This window comes from Atractosteus spatula, chromosome 9, assembly GCF_055471065.1.
Source record: "Atractosteus spatula isolate fAtrSpa1 chromosome 9, fAtrSpa1.hap1, whole genome shotgun sequence".
Taxonomy (NCBI): Eukaryota; Metazoa; Chordata; class Actinopteri; order Semionotiformes; family Lepisosteidae; genus Atractosteus; species Atractosteus spatula.
The window spans coordinates 46,747,406-46,769,834 of record NC_142714.1 but is presented as its reverse complement, the minus strand read 5'-3'; the positions used below and the strand labels follow the sequence as shown (position 1 = coordinate 46,769,834).

The 22,429-nt window shown below is 35.4% G+C and overlaps 1 protein-coding gene across 1 annotated transcript in view; it reads right to left on the bottom strand.

The window, feature by feature from the left end:
* The window catches only part of npas2 (neuronal PAS domain protein 2), a 46,375-nt gene extending 24,248 nt beyond the window's left edge, over positions 1 to 22,127 (bottom strand). Inside the window, exons 1-7 of the mRNA XM_088925464.1 lie at positions 21,783 to 22,127; positions 7,412 to 7,608; positions 4,061 to 4,117; positions 2,701 to 2,855; positions 2,045 to 2,136; positions 1,095 to 1,184; positions 381 to 501 (exon numbers count right to left, since the gene is read on the bottom strand). Coding sequence (XP_088781590.1) covers positions 381 to 501; positions 1,095 to 1,184; positions 2,045 to 2,136; positions 2,701 to 2,855; positions 4,061 to 4,117; positions 7,412 to 7,467 — 571 coding nt within the window. The 5' untranslated portion in view covers positions 7,468 to 7,608; positions 21,783 to 22,127. The remainder of the gene's footprint in view (positions 1 to 380; positions 502 to 1,094; positions 1,185 to 2,044; positions 2,137 to 2,700; positions 2,856 to 4,060; positions 4,118 to 7,411; positions 7,609 to 21,782) is intronic.
* Positions 22,128 to 22,429: the final 302 nt, after the last annotated feature.

The following is a 22,429-nucleotide window of genomic DNA, read 5'->3' as shown; positions in this document are numbered from 1 at the left end:
GATGGCTGGGGTAAAGTAAATTTCTCCTACTTTTGTAAAGGTATGTAAAACATATAAAACAACATCCGTTAACCAACACTGAAAATCATTAGCAACCTAATGAAATATGCGGGAATATCACTATTAGATAAACAGATAACTATTGCAGCATTCATTTGAAATAACCTGTTTTTTAAAGCCTAATCAGTCAAGCTTTTCTTTAAAAAATTGAAAAGAGAATTAAAAGGCAGAGTACATTGGCCTACATTTTTGCTTTGGCAAAAGCACTACAATAGGAAACTGAAAATCAAGAACTCTTAGTTTTGACTGAAAAACCAAACACTAAATGAACATAAAGCTATTCACTTGGAACAATATATAAAGCTCCACTAGGCACTCACTTTCCAGGAAATCTGCAGCAATGGGGTCTGTCATCAACATGTGTGATGATAGAAGCTTGTAGACCTCCCCATGTTCTCTCTCAGGGAGAAAGTTTAAGATATTCTGGTCCACCATATCTGACTGATACAAAAGAACATGGTCATTTTTCAAAATTATGTTATAAAACAAGCTGTCTGCTCTAGAGAACAAGGTTGCATCCTATACAGTATACATTTTGTACATTTTTGCCATCAATTGGAGCTCTCTTGCTTGGAGTTTTCATGCTTTTTTATGCATTTGTACAATTTGGTGACATTTGCACGCAGGTTTGCAGCATATGGAAACTGGAATAAAGTGAACACAAAAGTGTAGTATTATGAATGAATTTCTCTAAACATCTAACACAATAATATACGGCATAGTGGCAATGGTAAATAAGTAACTAATAATAACAACTAAGAAATAACCAGACCTTTTTATTAAGTTCATACTACACTTGCTATTATACTGTATTTTCATATGTATCTAATTATTTCACCTGCACAATATCAAGGGCTATTTTCTACCCTTGATTAAAGAATAGCCAAAATGTCCTCAGAACTGCATTTGCAGAGACCGATGTATTGTAGAAATGAAAATGCTATAAACATGCGAGCTGAGACCTTCTATACTGATCAGTTTCAATCAAGGCATCAAATATATTTTGCTTAGACAGCAAGCAATGTCTGACTTACCGGTAAATGACCAATAAGTGATGAAACACTATCCGACACATATATTATGTTTCCATCAGTTGTAAGTGCTATAAGAAAACCATCTAAAGCCTAGAAAAGAAAAGGCCATAAAGTTAAACTCTGTTTCTATCAATGGTGTCTTAAGCAGGTTATGGAGATGTTGTCTGTGACTGATTACTTATTACTAATCTGTCAATTTCATCATTTTAAGTGAATACTGGACTTCAACACAGTTCAGTAAAAAATATTAGATTTTAACACACGCTTTTTTTTCAATATTTCATGCTTTTTATGCCAGACAAATTAACTGCCCAGCAGTGCCGAACACTTTAGAATTAATAAACTTTTTCTTCACTTACTAAAAAATGATAGCATACACTGAGGATCCTACAAAATAAGTACTGTACATCCAGAAAATTCAAGATTTCAGTACAATAAACATTTTTCTTTTGTTCAATGACAATTTATGAAGAGCTACAGTACATCTCACTCCTTACTTTCTCAAAGTGATTTGAGGTAGTGGTACATCTAGAATTAAAACTATTAAATATAGTTGTTAAAAAAGACCAATGATAACTTGAAAGTCATCATACTGAACATAAAAAATGTTCGTTCTCTGACTGGACCAAGAATACAATTAATATGGTAAAACTAAAAATAACAGAGAACTTTATAAAAGGTGAGTTCTCATATTTAAAATAAGAATGCAAATGAAACATATCAATACAGAACAAAGTTTCTCCCATATTAGAATTAAGAGTTTATGCACTGTATTTCTTTGGATGTCTAAGGCACTGAAAAATCCAAAACATCTTCTACTGACTTTTTGAATATTTTAAGGATAGTGAACCAAGTATTTCTGAACTTCTCATCTTCTGTCATACAGTACAGGAGTAAAGATTCCTTTACCATTTGTGTTCATTTTAGATGAGGGAGACTGGGCGTCTTACCTCCAGCATTAACTGAGTAAACTCTTCATTACTAAGAAACGAAGGTTTCCAATCTTGCCGGATCTCACATGACTCTGTCTGTGCTGTGATTTCTGAAATAAAACAGAAGGTTTCACAAACCTCACATGGTAGACATTTTCCTGTGTTAAAACCATTTGTAATCTAGGAGGGAAGGTTTTGCCTCAGACAGGAAATACTGGTTTCCCCACCAGCTCAGATGTGACACGAGCCTCTCAACATTTTTTTCAGTTTAATAAAACAAGGCAAAAATGGTTTTCCCGTTACTCTCCCTAAGGATCATGCTGAACCCAGGCAAAGGGAGTAAAACCCATCTTGGGAAACAGCAAAAGGCAGACACAGTCAAATCTGGAATGACAACAGAAATTTGGAAACAATTTCTATTGCACAATTTGACAGTTTCTATTTAACCCCTTGGTGCATTATTATATATTGAATAGAATAATATTCAAGAATATAATAACAAAACAGAAATTAAAGCTGCAACTCATGCAAAGACGTCCCTTGTTTCAGATTTTGTGGGGAATGGCTTCTTCGAGTGCCAGATGGTACTCACTCCTTCTAAACTGGACTACATGTTATACATCTTCACCTCACCCTTATTTTACAGCAAGCCCCAAACTTTAACCATAGGGTACCTTTCTGTTTCTGTAGAAAGTCAATCGTTCTTTGCAATATGGTTGACTTGTCCATTTTCCTGGGATGACCTTGTCCCTGTAACATAGTACAGAGCTCCTTAATGAGGACATTGAACTGGTCTCTTCTTTTCTTCTCCGATTTGTTACGTGATGCCCTTTTGAAAGGGAGACAAAATGAAGTAATTAGAATAACATCACTGATTAGCATAGTACTCTTACGCAACTGGACTTAATGTCCCTCAGATACACCTTTGATAAAAATGTGGCCATTAGGCCCTATTATGAAAATTTGCTTCTCTCATTGAATGAAAATGAACAATTGTAGATATATTTAAATTTTTAAATCAGTGACCTGCTTGTATAATTATCATTGTAATTATGTATCATTACTAGCATTTTGTTAATTTCGGAGATATAAGTACATTAGTTCTTGCTCCAGATAGTTTAGTTCAAGAAGATATCTCTGAACTTTTAAGTTTCATCTACATACTGTATAAGGAATTATTTCTTTAACATTCTTTAAAATTAAATTTCCCTGCTGTTCACAATGTGTAAAATTAATTTAATAGGGTAAACACAAAACACCTGGGCAATTATTAATCACCCTGAGATTCCTTAGGTGCAAATTAAAATAAATATGACTACTCTCTAGTCTAAAGCTTCAAAGCTTTAGTGTACTGTAAGTTGCTGTAACAATCCCCTGAAAAAAACATCAAACATCACATTTGCTGTGTTCATGTAAAAAAAAAGCTTAGTTTTTTTTATTTTTTTCCTTAAAAGAATAAGGAAGGAAAAACATAAAAAACAGAATTTTAAACTTATGCTAGTAAACTGTAAAACTGCACTGGAACCAATTGGACCATCTTTATAAATTAACTCTAAAAGTAGAATACTAGTTATAATATTCTAGAAGAAATTAACAATCTCAGTCTCATACTGTAAACTGGCAGAATTGTGAACTTTAATTTATCAATCATGATCTGTTCTTTTCAGGCATTTGGTCTGCTCCTAATATTACATATACAGAAGAGTGATACAACCATATGAAACCTAAGACATGCACTAGATACTTACAAAATGATTCTCAAAACACTGTGTGATGTTACAATTTAATTTTCTCTTGTAGAAACAGTGCTCATTATATTCAGCAACAAATGCTTTTTTTCAACTTTGTATTAATTTGCTTTAGAGATGCGTTTATCAGCTTTTGAAGGTTAGGGTTTTCTTTGAGCACAAGCACAATTACCACATACAAAATAAAATTTGGTGATTTAATAAAAAAAGAACACTTATTCTCTTTTGCTTTATTTTAATGTTGATAAACTGTGGCGATTTTTAGAAACCTAACAATTACAAATACCGTTTTGCCCTGTCCTTCTCATCTTCATCCATCAGATCATCCACACAACTGCTGGTTCTGGAAAAACACAACAATATCTCCTTTAAGTAGATGGCATTACAGCATAAGACTAGTAATGTAGTGCAGATTTTGATGGCGTCAACATTACTGGTTTACATTAAATGTTTTTTTTACTAAGTGCCGTCTTTGAAAGCTCTTGTCAAAAATGTCCACAGGGTGTCATTTTTCATTTATGCAATGTTGCCCAGTTAAGGACTTTTTTGTATATAATTGATGCTAAAAATTAATTCAGATATTGATTTAATCATGAATGCACTGCTGTCGTGCATTACTGCTAGAAACTTAATTAATCTCCAGTATACACAGACATAAGCAGCCTGGATATAAATAAAAACATTTTTGTCTCAGCACATAACCGATTGTACTGGCTCCCTGGGAAATATGAGGTTGTTTATAGACTTTACTCATTACTTACAAGGCTGTAAATGGTTATCCTCTGATTGTCAAATCATACATCTCTCTACTACTTATACTTAATAATTTTAATAATATAAACTATTGAAATATATCATTACTTCAATGATACCAGCAAAAACAAGGCTTTGTCCACATCTGGTATGAAAACACACCATTTCACTGTGTCTGTTTCAGATTAATTTTATCTTTTGGCTTTGCTTTTCAAGTTAATCTGTTTTGTCTGTATTATTTGTGTTTTTAAATTGTCTTGAACTTAAGAAAAAGCACTTTATAACTACAATGATTATTCAATATGTGAGTGTCTAATGTAATAAATTATTATTTAACTTCTTTTCACAATGGGTAATGTTATGAGCAGATAGATGCTGAGCAGATGTCAACACAAAGCTGTTTCACTCTGAATATTTCCTCCCAGCTGCTTTGTGCAGAGATAAGTATTCCCTTGGGGGCAATACATATTTTTTCAAAGATTAAAGACCTATACATACACTGTTAACCTTAGGCAATGCAGTGCTCATTAAGACTACAATATGAACATTGGTGTTGTAAAATAAATATCCTGCTATGAATTCAACAGTGGCAAAGGAGATGTTGACAAAGCCAACCAAATGAACTTCTTCCGAATCATCAAACAGGAACTAGAGGATCACAAGTGCAAACTACATAGAAATGCATTTAATTCTGAGAACAGGAAAGATTTTGTTTTTACAAAAATGGTTGTGGAGATCTGAAATAAGCTTCCCAGATACGATGTTGATGGTGAAACCTTGGCTTCTTTAAATAATAGTTGGGGATCCACAGATCACTTACTGTAGCTGCTAGTAACCAAATGAGTTAGATGCGCCCAATGGCCTAATCATTTGTAAAACTTAGTAAGATTCTTATGTCTACAGGTGTCATAATAAATGCTGTCAAAAGTAATGTTACATAAATTTGGAATTGCTTTACCATTCACATGCTTAGGGAATACCAGTCACAGTTGGTTAGTGACATAACCCAAGACCCAGGCTTGAACCACTCATCTCTAGACCACAAAGTTCAACCACATCCTTCTTTGGTTAAGACAGGCCCCTGTGTTAATCAAGCCAAAGAAAGCACAGTGTGCTTAGAGGGTCATGTATAAAATGTTGGGCAGACCTAGTTGCTTCTAATAATGGCTGCCAGAGGATCCTTTCCATTTTCCACCACCGTTAACCAGGGCGGAGTTGACTGATTTTCTCATGGACGAATGGTGCCACATTCTCCTGCAGGATTACAGAAGCTGGTAGACTCTATGCCACGGTGCATATAGGCAGTACTGGCTGCAAGTGGTGACCCAAAGCCCTATTACATGACTTTGACATTGATGTTTCCATTTTATTGTGCAGTACAGGTTGTTCTGTCTACAGTAGCATGCAGATGTAGCGCAGTACATGGAAAACCAGACTGACACATCTGGAAATTGTGTGAAAATGTCAAATTGGGGAATTGTTCATCTTCTAATTTTAATGATTTCACACACGCAATTCATTCAATTTGATTAAGTTTGATATTGCATACAGTACATGCACACAATTCCCCAAGAACTAAGCCAAAAAATAGTCAAGCACTTAGGACTCCAAAGTTCGGAGATGGCTTGAGACAGAATTAGCCCAAGTATGGTACAGTACCTGGAGACACAATGCTATATGACGGGCTGTCCTCTAGATGAGACATTAACTCAAGGTTCTGACTACTTTGTCATTAAAGATATCATGCATTGCTCATAAGAGTAAGGGTGTTACATTGAGTGTCCTGCCCAAATTACATTCTGGGCTTGCAAAATCTGGCCTTCCAGAGATTCCCTCTTAATTCAATAGGTGAAGTAATTACTCACTTCTCCACCTGATCTGTTGTGCAGGGGGACTGCTGGCACATAATGGCTGCTGCACATCACCCAAGTGGGTTCTGCACTTCAGTGGTGAATGAAGTGGGTCCCCTCCTACATGTAAAGCGCTTTGGGATGACTTTGGGGTGAAAAGCGCTCTAAAAATGTAAAGAATTATTATTATTACTTTAGCTTGTCTTGCTTTTCTCTTTTGTTAAAAGCAGAATAGGAGGGATTTCTTAATCAAAGAAGCCAAAAACGCCAAAAGACTTCCCAGATATGACAACCTGTGTGTCTTTTAGATTTGAATTAGGTTATTGTGAGTTACGAGCATTTGAACTATTTTTTATGACAGATTTTTATGTGTAATACTAAACAGATGTCTGACAATGAGGTACATTAATATACTTTAAACCCACACTAGAATATCTAATTTATGACATGTTGTGTAATGTTATGTATAGTCTCATATTAAATACAGAGAGCATATTTTTTCAATATACCAGCGCAAATGTAAAAACAAAAGGCAGTTTCCTTGAAAAATCCTTGTCCTTCCCTCATTTGCACAAAGAGCCAAAAAAATTCTATTTCCAAAAATAAGAAACACAAGATGATTGCCCTACCAACTCCAGGATATAAGTTAACCACAATGCTTCAGATTACTTCCTGCATCATATTTCTGCTGTTTATTGTACAGCATGAACTGTAGTTTTACCTGCTGAATATGTGTAGCCCAATGTTACACCATTTTACAAAGCAAAAGCAGCCAACAAACTGAACAATATGAGATAAAAGTGTTTCCACTATTACAGTTAGTAGAAATACGTTCCAATGTAAAGGAAAGGAGCCTTTCAGACAACCCTGACAAATAGAACTCCCATCATGTCCTGTTGGGTGCAGATTCAGTCATTGTTACTGAAGCAAATGAATGAGATGAGGCAGAAGACACGACTGTAAAAGACCAGTTAAGATTTTAAGTGGTCAAAAGTGGTCAAAAACCCCTTCTCTGGCTTGGTCCTGATACTCACTCCCATTCCCTCCTGCCGGTTGGACAGCGACTCCCAAACTCCACGAGGTTTTCCATCTTCACTCCCACTCCCGTCCAGGCCCTCTCCGGAATCCTGCCTTTCCCATTCAGACTACTGGGCTGTGGCTCCCGAAAAGTCCCAAAATGTGTTCTCTGTCCACCTGAGCTGCCAAGGGCTGCACAAAAAATGACCAAGATCTGAAAGAAATAAAAACCAAATTGAAGCGATTCAAAAATGGGCTAAAGAAAGCTTTTTATTTTCATGAAGCTTTGCGGTACTTCAATTCTTTGTGCAGCAAAACAGCGCTGTCTGGTACTACTCCAGTCTATTAACTGAAAGACACAAGTATAGCATTATTGCTAACTTTACCACAGAGCTAAAATACACTTCCTGTGTGTTGTTTGGTTGTATTTTATGCTTTTCTCATGCCGAGCATGAAAGATATTAGAGGGCACTTCCTGTGGCTGACTATATCAAGGTATTCAAAATTTTCTGACTCATCAGTAAAACAAGCTTCTGTTTCCAGTTTTGAAGCACTTTTGTCTTCTTACCAAGATTCCTCCCAGCAAATTATTAGAAGGAAATCCAGTTAATGAAATCCAACATCAGCACAAAACTGCCAATAAGATCTTGATTGTAGATAGAAAATCTCGAGTGCCTTTATTCTTTTATCTGACTCCATCGTAACTTCAGGCACCATCAAAACTGCATTGCCTGACTCCATGAATGCAGAAGTCATAAGAGTGGTCTGTGTTAAAGACTTTTCCGCATTTAAATAATGCTACTTTAGTCCCTGAATAAAGACTATATTAGTAAATGTCACTACCATACAGGCATGATTTTTCCCTTAAAGAATTTTGCAGGTTTGGAAAAAGATTTACAAATCCTTTTGAAAGAAAGCACAGAATATTTCAGATGGAACTAATTCAACAGGCCCATATACTTCGTTTTTGAAATTTAACTTTGCTGGTCTACTAAGTCTAAATGCTTTTGGATTTTACATCAATACTTTCAGTGACAATTTTAGCAAAAATTTCTCTCTGGCCAAGCTTTTAATCTTATTACAAGAAGGGATATGATCATTTTTGTCTGTATCTGTGAATAGTAGTTAACAAAGTAACAATGCTGAATGCCATGTACAACTGTGCAAAATTGAATTACAAACATTAATTTGAAGTCTTACAGGTTTATAATTACAATACATGAGTCTTTAAAGATAAAATGTAATATATTTGGAAAAGCTAAGTTATTTTTTCAAACTGTACAGTATAAACCATGTAGAGTTTCTTATATATGAACTGTTGTACTGCCATGGCAACTCAAATTAATTCTATAAAACAGCAGGTAGAGATTCTATGTATACAAATCTTAATATAAATACAAGGACACGGTTAGGTCATGGTTTATTGAAGGGCAGACCAAGTTCAGGTGTCACATGCTAGAAAGAACATAGTCAATCTTATGACACAGATCATAAATCTAGCTGGAAACATACAATAAAGTGTTTCATGTCAAAAACAGCTCTTAGGAAAACTGGTTTTGCACTATTCCCCACTAACCTGCTACTTAAATACCAGATTCAATTGAAACGAATGATGTACATGCTCAGGATCGCAATTAACATGGTGTGCAGTATGTATTATTAAAATGTTCTGTTTGGGATGTAACTGAAATCATGTTTCTGCATGTCCAGTGTCTATGAATTCACAATTCACAGTGTTAACAATTTTAACAATTCCCCAGTCGAAGAAAATGCTTCAATTTTACTGTCATCCAGTATTTCCCAATCTACTCTTGAGAGCTTTGGTTTCCTACAATTGCTGTGGTTTGAAATTGTACACTGGCTAAACTAATCTCCTCTGAATTTCTCTTCTGAATTTTTTTTTATCAAGGTGGATTTCTTGTCATAATACTTGTTTTTTATTTTTTTAACATTTTTTTAATTTTCTGAATGAAATCCTGTCTTCAGTAGGGTGGCTCAGTGACTTAAGCGCATGAAAACTTCACTTCAGCCCAGCTGAAACACAATTATCCTCGCTTTTGTCTAGCCAGAAGTTGTCACTGTCCAACATAAACCCCATTCCTGTTGATAACTTCCCTTATTCATAGTGACACACCCTTTTATACACAAACGAAACTCACTAATCTCACCCATGTGAGAATAGTATAGACTATAGAATACTATACACCAGGTGAACTATCTACACTGGCTATCAAAAGTATTCGTCCCACTTGAACTTTGTCACTTTTTATTCTGTGCATCAATATGAAATCACAATGTATTTAGTTAGAACCTTTTGCCATTGACACTAAACACTATTATGTTAATGTGAAAAAAAAACTACTCATACTACTACTCAATTATGAATATAAAACAGAAAATAACTGATTGCATAAGCATTCATCCTCTTTGATATGACACATCTAATGTAAATAGGCTGAATGCAGTCCAAATGTGTGTAATTAGGGTGTTTCTCATGTGTTCAGGTGAAATACACGTATCTCTTGGAGTTAACACTGTTGGTTAGTAAGCTCCCAACAAAAACTACATCATAAAGACAAGGGAACAATCAAAGCAAGTCCAGGAAAGGGTTATTGGAAAGCACCAGTAAGGGGAAGGTACAGTATAAGCAAATTTCCAAGGCATTACATATCTCCCACAGCACAGTAAAGTCCTTTATACAGAAGTTTAGAAAACATGGCAGAACTATGAATTTGTGCAGAACCAGGCATCCTCAAAAACTGTGAATTTGGGTGAGAAGGGCACTAGTCGGGCAGGACACCAAGAGGCCCATGACAACTCTAAAGGAATTACAGTCTTACACAGCTGACATGGGAGAAACTGTGCATACAACAACATCTGCCTAGGTGCTTCACTAATTATGCTGAGTGGCGAAATGAGTGGAAAACAACTCACATTAGATTTCAATTACAGTCTACCAGAAGGTATATGAGAGACTCCAGGACCAAGTGGAGGAAGAATTTATGATCAGACCAGAAATTGATCTTTTCGGCTTTGATGCTAAGCGCTGTGTTTGTCGCAAGTTAACACCTCATATCAGCCCTAGAGCACATCCCTACCATAAAGCATGAGAAAGGCACTTTTCTCTATGACATAACTGAAGACCTGCAGGTACCTTGGGAGGTCACAGGACCTACTGTTTTGCTAACAGCTATGAAAGCTCTGGTTAACTAATCCAAGTCCTGACCCTGATATCATCCTGCCAGTGGGGCTTTGCCACTCAGAGAATCCCAGTCGGAAGGCTAGTGACAGGATCTAGGCTTGAACTCACTTCATTCACATCATAAAGTCATCCAGCACTTAGAGTAAGCTCTGCTGCTGGTTGAGACAGTGGAAAACCAACAAGCATTTTGGTTTCATGTACAGTATGTAGATTGTAACAAATGAAATAAACAAAGAATGCATCTTTTCCCAAGTCAGCAAGTTTGGATTTCTTAAGAACGGCCACTTGTGATCTATGTGTTCTCACGTAGATTCAGTTCCAAGGAGAATGACAAATGGAAAGTGAATCAGACATCTTCAGTTACCATGTGAATATACAAATAATTCAAAAGAAATGTTGTGCTGAACAGCTCCTGACCTAGAAATTTCTTGGAGCAAGATGAAAAAAAAAAGAAAAGTAAAAACACCTATTTTCATATTTATGCAAAAAAAAGTAAGGAGAATTAAATTCTCTTGACATAATTCTGCAGGAAATGGTACAGAAATGCTTCTATCTATAAGCAAGACCTTTGGGAACTAAACCATCTTTTCATTCCGTGTTAAACTGTAATTAAAAACTCTCAGCAAAGTTGTGGCTTCTACAGCTCATTATAATGATCAAACAGTATAGTTGGAAAACTGTCAGATTTACATGGATACAGATAGGGAATCAAAATTAACTGTCTTCACAGCAGCAGTTACGCTTGTTTTGCAGAAATCGGTCACAACCTGTGTGCTCTTTACAAAACTGAAATGCTGAACTCAAGTTGGTCACCACCAAAAAGCTAAGACAGAATTTGACATCATAGGCTTAATTTATACTACATCATTTATCACTTAAGAGGCTTCACAAGAGTTTTATACTCATAACCACTGGATACTAAAGGTAGTATCCAGATCTATATAGGTCACCTGTTTATTTATCTTTGTCACAGGCCCAAGTCTGACAAGCCCTGTCCAGAGGCTACAAAGCCACCTACAATCCAATAACACTAATAATCTTTCCTCTTGCTGTGACTTGGCAGATGAGAGCTCAACTGGAACTGAGAAGCAAGAACCCACGCCTCAATTATTTTTGTGATACAAATCAGGATAAAAACAATGCACTTTCATAAAGGCCTGTGTTGATGGAAATGGGACTAGCAATAGCGTCAATGTAAATAAGCTGTTTTAAGATGAAAGTTCTCACTTGTCGTATGAAAATGAAAAAAGCTTAGCCACAGAGAATTCAGCTCAGAGAGTAATATCCTTAGCATATGATACTTAATTTTATTGAATTGTAAAATGAATGAGTTCCCAACAAAATAAGAATGACAAAAATTGTTTGAATAACTAAAGTATATTTTAATAAATTAATTAAACAGTTTTGAGCATAAACTTGTCACATTATTTTATGTTTCAGATCTACATTTTCAAAGGCTAAAATGAAGCCCATAGTCTTTGGAATAAGCAGTGTTTTTGTAAACTTTTGTGTCTAACTCAATTCCATTAAGGTTGAGTTGAAACATTATTTAACCTTGTTTAAAGTTATGTGTGTGATGTTGGCTGTGAACAAAGAGATGATCATTATAATAAAGAATGTACTGAAACCAAACTTTATCTATTTGGTTGCGAACCCCTGACCCGACATAACCCAACATCCTGTGACAGCAAACAGAAAGGTAAATAGAAGACTTATTATATAAATAACATTGTTAATGGATATCTCAGTGTATAGCTTATTAAGCTTATTATTTTGCTAAGGTAATAAGCAATGCATGAAACAAACATCATGATTTATTACCCACTTTCTAAATAGTTTAGTGGCTTTGAGAAAACATACAGTACTTGAAGCACAGCACAGTGCAGTGAGGGATCCCTTCCTATAAGGTTGCTCAGGGCTCCAAAATTCCAGGCTGCAGCCATGCTAATATGGCCTGAAACTATTTGCTCAATGTTTCATGTATAGAATAGAAATGTACATTTTTCACTACTGCTTTCCACTGTCAATACAGTTTCTTGTGAGTTTTGTTCAATTTCTTCAATTTAGCTGCAAATAAAAGGAACTTTTATCCAGAGGCTTCTACACAGTAGCTACCACAGAATGAGTGAATGAGCGGTTGAAATTTCATCTTTAGGACTCTTTTTTTTTTAAACGAGACGTATATGCTTGGGAGGGAACCAATCGACTAGAAAAGCAATAAATGTTCCACTACTTTAAACACAATGACACAACAACTTGTGACAGAAGAACAGCAAAGAGAGACGAAGATGATCAAAAGCCTACTGTATGTGTATGTGGCTATTTAAAAAAAATGTGGAATCTCATTAAAGTAGATGGATTTAATTTTGTACCTTCCCCATAATGAAATTACACTAGATACAACAGAATAAATGGATTTACAGTAGCAGGAATCACCATTTTTATTGATCATTGTGTAATATATACTTCATATTATATTATTTGCTAATTGTAGGCTTCACTAAGACCCAGATTGAAAGCTTTTAATCTCGCTAAAATGCTGCTGTAGGGTTTTCTTACTCTACATGCAAGAATATCTGTCAGTTTCCCAAAATTCTGAACAAAGGCATTCTGAAAATATCAACAGCAATGGATAATGTTAAATATCAATAAACCATGTATATTAAAATGTATGAAGCTGTTTTACTTGTAAATAAATATTATAACAAACATTAGAGCTCAAGAGGATGAGAATGGGCAACAATGTAAAGGTGCATTCTGGCCTCTAGGTTCCCAATTATAAGGTTGGGGGCTCAAATCCCAGGTGATGATACAGATGTTGTTTTTTGAGCAACATATCTAACCCAGAGTTGAATCCAGCAAACGGGGTCTTACACATTTGCATCATCTACTTTGTCCGTATGAGAGGAATTGATAACCACCGGAAGTTGTTTTGGATAAACACAGGAGACACTTTTCAAAGCACTGAAAGTTAAAATAAATCAAGGCAGAGCCGCTTAAATTACAACAGCAGAGATAGCTTAAGTTAAAAATAGATTCCGTGATTCTACCGAAGTTGATAAACTTTGTAACCTCAAAAGGGCAGTGGTATGGTGAGAAAACTAAACAGGAAGATATGCACACAAATGCACAGTTAATTTTAGTGTGTAAAGGGTTAACAAAATACTCTGATGGTACCTCCATTGCCCAGCTGGAATGTAAAAGACTATGACATAGTGTAGCAGTTATGTTAAAAGGCCACAGGACAGACATTAAGATGCTTGTGATGGTGCCTTTGAGGTATGCAACATTTAATTTCCATCTCAACAGAGACCTGATGGGTTTCGTACCTCTACTTAAGTAAGAAAATCTATTGCCCTTTTCACAAATACTGTACTTATAGTAACTCCAGAGTGACTTCCAGAAAAGTTTTCAACACTTTTTGCACAAGCAGCAAAAGGTTACAAAGCTCTTTTAATGCTTTGCTAATGGGAAATGGTTCTTGGATAACAGTGAATAAGGCACCTACCTTTACACTATCCAGTGATAATTCAGCACCAAAACTGGTAAATGAACTATAATGCACTTTTGGGCAAATAACCTTATTGTGATTGAAACATCCACATATTTATAGCTCGCATTGAAAACTGAAGCAACTGTATTCATAATAGAATAATGCTAAAATATAACTGGCAGAGATGCCTTTAAAATACAGTAAATGCATAGTATCCTTTCTGTATGTAAATGTCTATACTTAATTATACATGGCTTATAAAATCTTTCAATGCAACACACAAAGCAAAAACAACACAGAGAAGATAGACTACAGGAGAAGATTTCTGAAAACAGACTATGGAAGGAAGAGATTTATTTTCATTTGTATTTGAAATTCACAGAGTTGATTCTTAAGGAAATGACCGGATTCAGATGACACTCATATTTCCCTCAGGATCAGAGAGCAGCAGGGGATACTGTTAAGTGAGTAGAAGAGCCTATTACACTGTCAGGCTCATCTGCTCTGAGCCAAAGAAAAGAAAATTGGGTTTGACCTCAATCAGTAAATCTCACAAGCTTAAGATCGCATCTGCTATTAAAGATGCCTGTGAACTGTGCTTTTATAAAGATGAAATACATATGAGCTTACATACAGTATACACTGAATGAGCTGAAATAATGGGATAGCAAAATAATTGCATGGGTTCATATTTTTACTGATGGCTCCAGAATCGAATAGGGTTTACTCTGTTTCATTCACACTGAACTTTGTTCAAACTAGGCACCAATCTTTAATCAACATTACTACATTACTACATAGTGTTCCAGCCTATTATTTTCCAGTAGTTCAAAAACATATTATACACATACAGTATTGTCAGACAAACATATTGTCTTGCTTAAAATTTTTACTAATATCCATAGGCACAGCTTGTGTACTGTTAATGAGGTACCTGTGTTTGCTGTCTAACTTTAGGTCGCATAGATTAACCCAATCCATACACAGATAAACATTCAAAGCAATACTTATCCTATCTTTTTTTAATTGTGTTAGAAGAACAAAGATTTTGAATTGAATGTCAGAATAAGATACAGCAACAAATGCTCGTAACAGACATAAACGCATAACACAATGTGCAGAATTTGTAACTCTTAAGTCTTTCGATTATCTAGAGAGAAAACATTATATTCATATTGTATAATGTTTTAATCTATTTTCAAAGAAGACGCGAGAAATCTTAATAAAAACTGTAATAGAAGGGCTAATTAGTCTTCAGCCAAAGGCAAAACAATCAGATGGTACATGATGGTCTTTTATGTCTTAAATAATATTAATCACAGAATTCAGCTCTACTTCCAAGTGAGCTGTGGTTTAAATTTATGTAGCTCAACAGTTCTTAGAAAAAAAGAACATAGCATTTCACTATTAGAGTTCAAGAAGCTCCCTGACGAAAAGAAAAAAAATTAACAAGAGAAGGGACTTAAAAATGGTTACATCTGCGGAACTTGTCATTACATTGTTCTAAACAGAGCTTTAATGTTGGTTAAACCAGTGGATCTCTTACGAGATACTCAGGTTTAACTTTAATGATAGCATTACTCAGTAATGCCTTAGCCTGATCTCAAGAGATCTCAGAAGCTTAGACAGGAAGGCTCTGGTCAATACTGGGATGGGCTTCTAAGGAAACCCAATTCTAAGCAAATCTGTAAGTGGTGTCAGTGGATCAAAATGGTGCAGCCATCCCTGTGGACCAGAATTTCTAAACTAATGCTCCAATATGGTGACAGGTGTCACGTTAAACTGAGGTCCTTACTACTTGGCCATTAAAGATCCCATGGCCTTGTTCAGAAACGTAAGGGTATTACCTCTACCTGATCTGATGTGTACTAGGACTTCTAACTTATTATTGCTGCCACAAATCACCCAGGTGGTGGATGAAGTGGGTCCCCTTTTGTATCTTTCTAAACCGACACACAAATACCCGGAAACCTGGAAACTGTTACCTCCATTACTCCATTACACCCTACAGTCTTAAAGTTTAGTTTCTTCTGTAACAGCTATCACCTTATCTTTTTGATAATCAGACAGCAAGCTGAAGCAGAACAGCTCTACCTACAGATATCAGCAATGATATACAGTACATGTACAGAGTAAGCGAACATAAGAATTTCATCTACTAATTGCCAAACAGGCCAGTTAGGACTGTAAAGGATAGCACCTCCTCTTATTTGTAACTAGTATGATGATAGAAAACTCACAGTCAAGAACTGAGCTTTTAAACTCCTGATTATTGGACAAGTTTATTTACTGAACTTTGAGAACATGACTCCCAGGTGCAGCACAATCTCATTTATCTGAACTTTGTCAGATCTACAGTCAGCTTCTATACCAACTTAATAATAAGTTATAATAATAATAATTACTTAGTGATGGTAATATACCAGAAACATTTAAATACAGAGCCTACACGTCTCAATAATGATATTCATAACCAGGTATAATGTAAAGATGCAGGTATAAACAGTATTGCTTCTCGTTCACATACACATACTTTATGTTATTCATTCTTCTGTTAAATAGTTAATACTGACAGGACACTTATATGGCTTCATTTTAATGATGTAATCTTAAATCTTAGCACAGTTCAATTCTTTGAAGCACAATTCGCCCTGCTTGGACTTTAGATTGCAAGCAATTTAAGGAATTATTTAGCTGAATTAATTCATGTTTATTAATGCTCTGTAAATCTAAAAATTCAAAAGGCAAAATTGTAGGGACTCCAGTAAACCAAAATGAAAAAACAGCCTATTTTTAAATCAAAAGAAGTCCTTTCAGTCAAACTTAACCACTTCCCACCACTAAGTATAAACCAAATTCTAGAACTTAAGCCAAATGACATGATATACAGCAAGAAGTATCTTTTCATTATATTAAATTCCCCAAATGTTGCACTTACATATCTTTTTCTCTTCATCACCTGCAGTTGGCTTTTTCACAAAGATCAGCAAATAATTAAGCTGCTTAAATTCACCAATGAAAAAAAAACCTTTATAATTAAATGCATAGTTTGTTACTCTCTTGTCTGATTACATTATGTTGAAATGAATAATGCAAAAATTACACATATTTGGCAGATGGCACCGCCTACAGTATATGCATAAAAAACACACCAACAGTTGTCAAAATGATGGTGGTAATCTAAAATTATATTCAGAAACTAAATAGTTTTACCTATCCTTTTGCTTATGTGTATATTTATTACATTATCCATTACAAATGAAAATATAACAGATCCATAAAATGCATTGCATTGTGATCCAAAAAGAAAAGGAAGGTAATGTTTTGTGTCTTTGTATCTTTTTAAGTATACTTGTTGGTGTCTTTCACCATTTCTGTACAGCTAGCATTCAAAGTAAGTGTTCATTTATTAGGAGAGCAAAGGTGTTATAAAGTAATACATACTGTATTTCTACTGCATTTCAGTGCCAGCAAGGGCTTCCAAAAAATGCATTGGTAAGATCATTTCCATTCATTTCTTCAAAGCTTCATGTAGAGTGGCTTGCAAAGGTTATCAGGCGCTTGATCAGTTTTCACATTTTTTTGCTTTAAAGCTTGCTGCCATGACACTTTGAAGCCGCAATTAACTCCACACATTCAAAGCAAAAAAAAACAACGAATAGGCAAGAAAAATGGGAAACTCAAGACTGCATATGTATTCAAACCATTGGCTGTGGCAGAGCAACAACAAATTAATTTAGGCAAATCAGAGGAAAACCTGCTTAAGTCTGCTGAAGAACTGAAACTGGGACTAAGACTCACTTTAAACATGTGAATGACCCAAAGCACAAGGCTAAAGTTACACCGGAGTGGCTTAGGAATAAGGAAGCGAATGTCCTTGAGTGGCCCAGTCAAAGGCCTGACTTGAATCCTCTTGAGAATCTGTGGAAAGACTTGAAAACTGCTGTCCATAACCTATCCATGGGCATGAGAGAGCTTGAGCAAATCTGCCAAGAAAAATGGGCAACGAATACTGTTTTTTAGAGTTTTCTCTTTAGTTGTTGCTGACATTCAGATATGTAAAGTATCTTAGTCTTGGGACTGAGCATTCAGGTTTTGAATACAATACTCTATATTAAGTTTAGAAATGTGCATTACATCATGATGTAATTACACAAAATAGGGAATCACAGGAAAGGTCTGAATACTTCTGCAAAGCACTGTATATTCAAAATATCTAAAAGAAAATAAATGGAGTACTATTAATAACGATTATTATTCATGCAGAGATTTCAACCTAGCAGTCACTGCACATGATATTTTAACCTGTGATCTATATTGATATACGAAACTATGTGGAATCTGTTTCAAACACTGTCAGGGTGACAGAAATATAAGCTTGTTCAGTCAGTGTGCAACCTTTTATGGACATAGAACAACAAAGTTTCTAGGAACTGGTGCATAAGCTAGAAGCCATTATCCTTTTATTTTATTTATGAAACTTCCCAGATGATGAAATTATTACTTCATGCTAACTGTGTGAATGCAAGAACTCCATGTATCCTGAAAATGAAACACACGAAAGCATCTTGAAAAGCACTGTTTATACTGTATGATGTATGATCACTCATATTTTTTCAATCCACAACAATAAAGCACTGATGAATACCCATAAAATAATCTTCTTCTTCACTTCTGAGGATTCCAAGCTATGGCATCCAAAAAAACAGAGCTCCGGAGTTGCATTAGAATTTTTATTTTTGGCCAAATGCCTGAGAAGCCCCGAACTCCAAATGCTCAGAGTCAGACAAAGATCCACAATAGGAGGAGACAATGATAAAGGCATTCACAGTCAATACAATTTCAACTGAGATGCTCAGAACCAAACCTACATATCCTTATATTCATTCCAATGACTAATATACAGTAAATGAAAATGTTTTAAAGAGATATTTTAAAAAATGCATTAAAGGTTACACATGATTCAACAACAAAAAAAAAAAACAGACATCCATTCTAAGCACTCTTTGAAACAAGAGGACATTTTTGTCTTGAATGCCTTTTAGTTAAGAGAACAGACAAGATTTAGTATGATTAGTACAGTATGGCTCACAGCATCCTACAGTAATACCACCCACAAAGCCGTTTACACAACACAGTTATTTAATAAAGAAACACCATGTATTGGAACATCAAGTACAAATTTCAATAAATTATTATGATATTAACAAATAAAATAAATGTTTAACCAAATTAATTGTCAGCTGTGATTTTTCAACACTTCTTGTTGCATCATTAATACTCCATAATTCTTTTCAGGCAGTCATGAATACCTGTTACACTCATCTATGTCTTGTAGTACAGCAAGTCTATCAAGTGTAATTAATGCATTGTTTGGGTTAATCTCTCACTTGAACACCTTTATGGCAGATAAAAATTAGAAGCAATATCTTTCTTATCTTTTGCCAGCAGTTATATCACCCTGCAGCTCTCAACTGGCTACCCACTGAAGCTCAGCAGGGTTGAGCCTGGTCAGTACCAGGATGGAATGACCTACTGGGAAGCTATGGTTGCTGCTGGAAGTGGTGTTAGTGGGGCCAGCAGGGAGCACCCACCCTGCGGTCTGTGTGGGTCCTAATGCCCCAGTATAGTGATGGGGACACTATACTGTAGTGGGCGCCGTCTTTCAGATGAGACGTTAAACTGAGGTCCTGACTCTCAGTGGTCATTTAAGATCCCCGGGCATTTCCCGAGAAGAGTAGGGAGTTATCCCGGTGTCTGGAACAAATTTCCCCCTCCTTGGCCTTTACCATGGCCTCCAAATTGTCCCCATGTATGATTGGCTTACACTTGCCCTTTGATGGACTGGCGTCCCATCCAGGGTGTACCCTGCCTTGCGCTCAATGCGTGCCGGGTATGCTCCAGCTTCCTGCAACATCGTATGGTATAAAGCGGTTTGGCAAATGACATGACATGACTTTTCCTATCTTTTAACTGTGTTTGAACAAAGATTTTGAGTTGAGTGTCAGAATAACATGCAGCAACAAACTCTCCTAACATACAGAGGTGAGTAGTATACTGTACGTGTGGACTTTGTGTCAATACACTAGAATGTGAAAGGTTACAACAACACCTGAAAACAATAAAGGAGAAGGAACTGTACAGTATATTTATTTAATAGGGACTATATTTGAATTAAAAAGAAAGTACTGAATCAAAGTAAACCGGTTTCGACAAGTCTTTCAAGAACAAAATAAGTAACGGTGTTTGCTGTTTAAAAATCATTTTAAAATCAAATTATAATCCTTTAGAATTGATGAAAGAAACTTATCTTAACTTACAGGAGCTTTAAGTTTGTAATGAAAAAATAGCTTCTGGCCTTTTGTGCTTATACTTTTACTCCTCATAAAAAACACACACATGCAGAAACCTGTATGTGATATTGTACTTTTCAAACCACCTTTCAAAAGCGTAACAAGATTAGGCCTATTTTGAAGTCTAAAAAGAATTTCTTGTTTCTAGTAGTTAAAGTATATACAGCATTCATCATTGACAAAAAAAATACATCCAAGCCTGTGTTTATACTTAAAAGACATTTATATCTATATCTAAATGTATATACTGTAAAGAATTCATCTACACCAAAATGTACTTCAGCATACTGTATATTCAGTTATTACAGTATTTGTCCCTCAAATATAAAATCACATTCAAGCACTATCTTCTACTTAATGTTTGCTGGAGTATATTTAGATTAGTTAGCATATTTTGTTTTTTATATGTACTGTATCCAATCAAACTTAACACTTAAAAATGCATGTTATGTATCTATAGCACTTACACACACACACGCAATTTAATAAGAAAAGATGGAATAGATCTAAAATAATACAAATCTCTAAGTAACTCTTTACCAACAAATTTTTAACGTTGTGAAAAAGTAGGTTTTAAGACGTCATTCTAATCTTTTAACATATTAATGAAAACGGGAGATTTTCATATTCATTTTCATAAACCCGTCCGGTCCAATAAATATTAGAAAACCCAAGAATCGTGCATAGTAAGCTTCCTCAAACTTTCCAACCCTTATCCATTCATTGTTTTAGCGTAACAGGTCAGTATAGGGTTTATCAGACTTTAAATCTGAAACTGCACACCTCGTGGATTAAGTACTGTGAATACTGTACAGTACATAATCAACACATTACTTCCTATTGATGAATCTTTAAAAGTGTAATTTACAAACAAAACGTTACAGTACACAATGAACAATACTGGGCACCAGTGAAGGTATCAACCATAACAAAGTGACATTTCAAAGTAAATCTTATTTTAGCATTCGTGCCTATCAGATTACCATTTCCATAAAGAACCAAACAGCGTCGCTCCCCTTAACTCCTCGTAACCACCTCAAAGCACGGCGAGTATGACTTGGCCGCATACTTTCAAATAGGTTTGTGTAATACAACAATCCTACCCCATTTCTCATTGGACACATTATCAAATCAGCATTTCTAATGTTTGATTAAGGATAATTAACTTTGGCTACGAATTTAGAATTCGACTATCATCCTTTAATGAATGGGACGGAAATAACTTGTCCGGTGGTGTGAATTATTATAAAATACAGTAGATATCACATATGGATAAAATATTTATCTCGGAGTAAAAATATTTTCAAAGAAATATACACACAGTTAAAAACGTGACATACCTTGAATCAGAGATGAATAGTTTTAAAATCCATTCTTTTAGCCAGCGTCCGTTTTCCAATATGCAGTACACTACTAACACTGCATGCATGTAACCTGATGTAAGATAGTCTTCTCGGCATAAAATAAGGCATTTGTTGAAGTACAAAACAAAAAAAAATATCACACTCCCTGTGGGTAAAATACAAACTTTAAATGTTGCAGACACAAATATTGTCTTTTCCAGCTTCAAAATCACGATTCCCACTGTGTGACGGCGCACTGAACTAATTTCATGTGATATTTTTTCTTTCTTCCTCCTCTCTCTTCTGTAGGCAGCTCCTAGTAAACACGACTGACTGTGAGGTACTGAGAACTAGGGGAAAGTAGGTCAGTCTGCAGCTCAGTGCTTAACGACATCATCATTAGCAACCAACTACACAACTCGCGATTCAGGGCTGTACGCACAGGAAGAAAAAAAAACAGACTACTTCAGCAGAAAATTAATGTTTTATTAGATTAAACAGTTTTTTCTCTTTTTTTAATTCCCCTTTTACATTTTATTGACCGACGAGCTGTCGAATTTTCGAATTCGGTCTTTAAATATACAACATAAGCATGATTTTAGCGGACGTATTTATCTCCCGATGCGATTATTTATAAACTTATT